A 5,360-nucleotide genomic window follows, 5' to 3' on the forward strand; every position below is an offset into this window, starting at 1 on the left:
GGTGGAATTTGAATTTGATAGGTGTTTACCAAATTAGGTAAAAAATTTCGAATAGTTTGAAATAGCGAATCATCGTTTTTGCTCGTACACCAAGGATACATTCATATTTCTAGTTATATCTGAAATATGTGGCATAAAATTCAATTTCTGAGCTTATATGACACTCAAATATCAATAAGAAGTATATTTTCTCTATGACCTTAATATATTATAAATGTATTACATAATATTTAAATATTTTACATTCTTTGTTGCAAAATCTCACACATAACTTATCTTTTATTTGATAAATTATTTTTTAAGCGACTAGAAATATGCAATATATAACAATATATTACATTATTGCTTGTCACATAATATATATAATATAATAATAATTTTGATAACATTATCATAAATAAATAAACGTCATTAATTTATTACTGTTATATTTTTAATATGTATATACGATATAAACTATAACACTATAATGGAATTAGTAATTTAACTTTATGCATTATATCAGTTTTATAATTCGTGACATACTAACACGTGAACTATTGCAATGACATAGTATTAATATGAATAATATTATTTTCAATTTATAAAATGTCGTAAATGTTGACATAACATGTAAATCAAACATTCATTCGTTATGCATATAAATTGGATCATTTATAGGTCAATTCCAATGACAAGTTACATATTTACATTTTAACAAAACATAATTTAAATTATACAAAGTGACGTCTTGTAAATTAAAATGGAAGCCATCTTAAATTTGTGTTTCATATTAAAGTAGAGTTTAAGAGAAAATATTGTTTGCTAAAATTTCAATGTTATTAAAATTTCAAAAACATTTTTATTATTCCGGTAAATTTCTCTCAAAATGTAATTTTAATTATATACACTTCTCTTCAGTGTAAATTCTCTTTACATGCAATATTATAATAAATTCATTTGCAATAAAGAAGAGAAACCATGTCGTATACTCAGAATTCTGGTTTTAAATTGTTTAATATTCAATTTTTATATTTATAAATTAAAAATTTACATTGTAATTTAAAAAAATTAAAAAATTATGTTTTCTTTTAATGCTTACCATTTAGCCCTGTTATTATTTCCAATGCAAAAAAAAAAAAAACGAAAAAAAATTTTTTTTTTAATTTTATAAAATTAATAAGAATTTTTTGTTTTTTAATTGCTTACCATGAACACGAACAACAACAACACCAACAAAAACAACATGGTTTTTGTGATCTTAATGGACCAGCATTTGTTTGTTCTTGTAATGCTGTACTACTACTACCACTATTATTTGCAGCTATTGCACCGCTACTACCAACACCACCACCCCCACTAACACCACTACCATTACCTCCACCATTTCCACTAATTCCACTACCGCCGCCACCGCCTCCACCTCCTCCTCCACCACCACCACTACTACGTGAAGATGTTGTTAGTGGTATATTACTACCACTTTGCGCTGCAGAGCCCATGCCACGGAGTCGACACCCCGATGGCAGCTCTGAAACGCTGCAGGACATCCTATTTAAATATAATATTTAATAATAAAAGAAAAAACAAATACAAATAACTTTTAATAAATTTAATTATTTTAATTAAAAAAAAAAGAAAAATTATCAAAATAAAACTTACAAATTTCAATTTTTAAATCTTTAAAAAACGTTCTATAAATGGCGTGAAAAATATTTCATTAGGGTCACTCCAAACCCCGATAGGATTATAAGCGCCATATTATCCTAAATAAATACAACCTGTAAATATGAAAAAAATACAGTTAAATAATAATAAAAAAAAAAACAAAAAAAAAAACAGTTAAAATAAAAATTTATGTGTTTGTTTATTTTTTTTTTATTTGTTGTTGTTTTTATTTTTTTAATTTTTATAAAAGGAGATTTTTTTTTATTGCGACTTAAAAAACGTAAATTAATTCAGAAAAGAATGAGACGGAAGTTGTAACCCCATTTTTTTTCCCTTTTTTAACATTTTTATTTTTATTATTCTTGTTGTTGTTTTCATTTTTTAATATTTCTTGTACACAACATGAGTTGAATAAACATTAGATCTAAAAACAAATTGCAATAGAAAAATAGGGGTGATGATTGATAAGGTCCAAAAGCATTGTTAAAAAAAGAAGGAAAGTGAGAAAAACAATTTGTTGTTCTCTTTGACTTGGATGTTTTTTTTTTTTATTTTGTTCGAATTCATGTATTGTTTGCGAATTTAGATTATCGTATACACTCAGTAATGAATTTTATGTTATTGTTATTATTTAACATACTATATACCTAAGCACTTGTTGTAAATATTAAGGAGGTTTAAAAAAAATGTTTTTTGTTGTAATTATTGCAGTTATATCTAGAAAAGTTATTAATGTAAAATTAATGAAATCTTGTGGGTTGCCCATTTCTTATTAAAATTTCTAAGGCAAACAGGGTTATCAATAAAGCTTATCGAAAACTTTTGTAATTTTGTTGTAAATTGGCAGGCTGCTCATTTACAAAAAGTCGAAAACAACATCTAGGCAACTTCAACAACACAATCGTATATATTCCTGACGCTGACTCGTTTTATTGTTTAAATATTTAATTTTATTTTAGAAGGTGACCGTCCTGTTAAAATTATAAAAATAAATCTTTTTAATTTTTCCATTCCACTCCCGATTTAATTAAGTAACTGCAGTTTTCTTATTCTGCCTCTTTGTCCGGAAGTCCTTCTTGAAAAATTCCATTGTTTTTGGAATGGAGGTGGTATGAAAAATTTTCTTTTCCAGGAATAGGTTTCATATAGGTAATTAAATAAATAAATTTTTTTCCACAACTCTTAAAAATCGAAGGTACAGAAATTACCTTATATAATTTGCAACATATTACTGTCTTTAAATATCGCAGTAACTTTTTTCCTTTCATCGCTGCAGGTAAGTTTGAGTAGACAATTTGTGACATAGTTCAAAGAGATCTACGCAGTGCCTGGTGTGAGACAACTCTGGTAGCTTTCACTAGCAGAAGAACCCTGGAACAACTGCACACGATTTGTATGAGTCTGTCTCTTGTTGAGAGCAAATATGAGAATAAATACCTGGTGGTTGTATTTGATTCCAAACTTCTTTGGTGAAGTCACGTAAAGGCTGTGTGTGTGTAAACCACCTTCTTCTCACATATGAAACAATGTATTAACGGAAAGGATGGTTGTTGAAATGACTAGGGAGAACTTGGAACGATTGTGGAAGGCAGACTATTAAAACTAAACCAGACTATTAGAACATACCCAATTGCGGCAACGGAGATGATTTTTGGCGACTAACTATTTGCATCTTGTTGCAAAACTCTCATTCACCTCGTTGTTGGGCAATAAGACCAGCAGGAAGCGCAAGTTTAATAGCTACGGAATTTCACACCGTCACGTGGTACCCTGATGGGTCAAAGACATGTACGGGAACGGGGCGGAAGTTTTTAAGGTAAGAACCAAATTCTTCGAACTTATGGGAATATATTTGAGTGTGTTTCAACCGAGATCTGTCGATCACAACAGAAAGTTGCTATAGAGCTCATCGCTGCTGAATCCCTTCAAGTGGGTGCTAAATTTTCTCATCTCAGACGTGCTTACGAGGAGATACACTCTATCATTAATAATATTTCATAATTCTTCAATGTAAATAACTTGATTGTAAATTAAATGGAAAATTTTTTATTTTCCATAATATTACAATCAAAATGAATGCTAAAGGCAGTCGTCAATACAAAAGTTCAAACTAAGTGAGAAACATAAATTGAAAAGATTTGTGATGATTCATGACAGTAAGAGCGGAGCGGAGTATACTAAGAGCGAATACACTTCTTTTTCAATATGTTATTAATTAAAAAATTTTAAATTTTTTTTTTTTTAAATTTTCAATAATTTTTTTTTTTTTTGTGAATTCACTTACCTTAATTTAAATATATTAGTTTATCCACAATAAGCCGCGGGATTAAAAATTTGAAAAACTTAAAAAATTTATTTTGTTTGTTTTTCACAAAAACTTTATTTACTTTAGAAGTATATTTAAATCTTTATGCATGTATATATAATGTTGTATATATATTAATAGTAAAAATATATATATATATATAGGAATATTTTCATAAAACAAAAAATATTCAATCGAAATATTTAATTGTGTCGCTTCTTGTTGTTGTTATTGTTGTTTTATTTCCTTTATAGTGTTTTCAATTAAAATTTTTAATTATTTTTAATAATAATAAAATTATTTTATTTTAAAAAAAAGAAAATTAGGCGATCAGACGAAAAATAATCTCAGGCCAGCTAAATAAATCTCGATTCTTAGTTTGTTTTTTTTTTTAAATTTAATTTAATTTAATTTATATTAAATTTTATATTTTTAAATAATTAGTTTTTCCTTTTTTTTTGATTATTTTTAATGATTTTGTTCTATAATAATTTTTTTTAAATTTTTAATTTTATAATATGCTTATATAATGGTTAATATATTCGTTTCTATATATATATATTATTTTATTATATATATTTGTTGTAATTAATATTTTTTATTATATTAATTAAATTGCTTTCATAAAATTAATTTTCATTAAATTTTTTGTTTCTTCTGATGATTTTTGTTTATTATATATGAATTGATTTTTATATATAATTATAGTTATGCATAATATATATTTGTTAATATATATATATATATATATATATATATATATTTTAATGTAGTTATTATGTACAATTTATTTTTTTTTGTTTTATCACAGAAACATAGCTCTTTTTATTTTTATTTTAATTTTTTTTAATAATTTATTTATAATATTTTAGTATGTGTGCTATTAAAATGGGAATAGATAATAAATTTTTATAATATTCAATTATTGTTATATAAATATAATAAAAACTTTTTTTTTGTTTTAAATAAAATTTAATTATTAATTGAAGAATAAAAAAATAAATAATTAAATTTATGATTTTTTTTAAATATTTTTTAATAATTTTCAATTTATACATTATATATACGTATACATAATTAAGAATAATTTGTTTCATAATTTTATTGGTTCAAGAACTTTATTAACTCTAAAAATCTGTCACATATTATACATAAACTGTGTGTGCCGTGTATTTCATGAGCACAAAGAAAAATAAGTGTATACAAATTAGAAAATAATTGTAATATAAAATTTACAAAAGAAATGGACACTCTGCATGTATACAATACTCTGTATTCAGTAGTTTCAAAAAGTAGAGTTTTAAGCACATTTATTTCGGTAGATGACTCTATACGATAGGTTTTTCTGCTATATACACTAAATTTCGTATTCAAAACAGTGTTCCATTAACAAGATATTCTACAATTA

General features: G+C 25.0%; 1 protein-coding gene across 1 annotated transcript; it reads right to left on the reverse strand.

The window, feature by feature from the left end:
* Positions 1-964: 964 nt before the first annotated feature.
* Positions 965-4,604, reverse strand: LOC129607221 (uncharacterized). The gene is made up of 4 exons (XM_055518044.1): positions 3,932-4,604; positions 1,642-1,760; positions 1,189-1,530; positions 965-1,090 (listed from the first exon to the last, which is right to left on the reverse strand). Exons 3-4 carry the CDS (start codon positions 1,527-1,529, stop codon positions 1,078-1,080), a joined length of 354 nt encoding a protein of 117 aa, XP_055374019.1. The 5' UTR covers position 1,530; positions 1,642-1,760; positions 3,932-4,604; the 3' UTR covers positions 965-1,077.
* Positions 4,605-5,360: the final 756 nt, after the last annotated feature.

This window comes from Condylostylus longicornis, unplaced genomic scaffold (assembly GCF_029603195.1).
Source record: "Condylostylus longicornis isolate FDR11 unplaced genomic scaffold, ASM2960319v2 ptg000027l, whole genome shotgun sequence".
In the NCBI taxonomy this organism is placed as follows: Eukaryota; Metazoa; Arthropoda; class Insecta; order Diptera; family Dolichopodidae; genus Condylostylus; species Condylostylus longicornis.

Bases quoted from the DNA above. Each gene is read 5' to 3' on its own strand.
- LOC129607221 (XM_055518044.1), bottom strand. From the start codon at position 1,529: ATGTCCTGCAGCGTTTCAGAGCTGCCATCGGGGTGTCGACTCCGTGGC.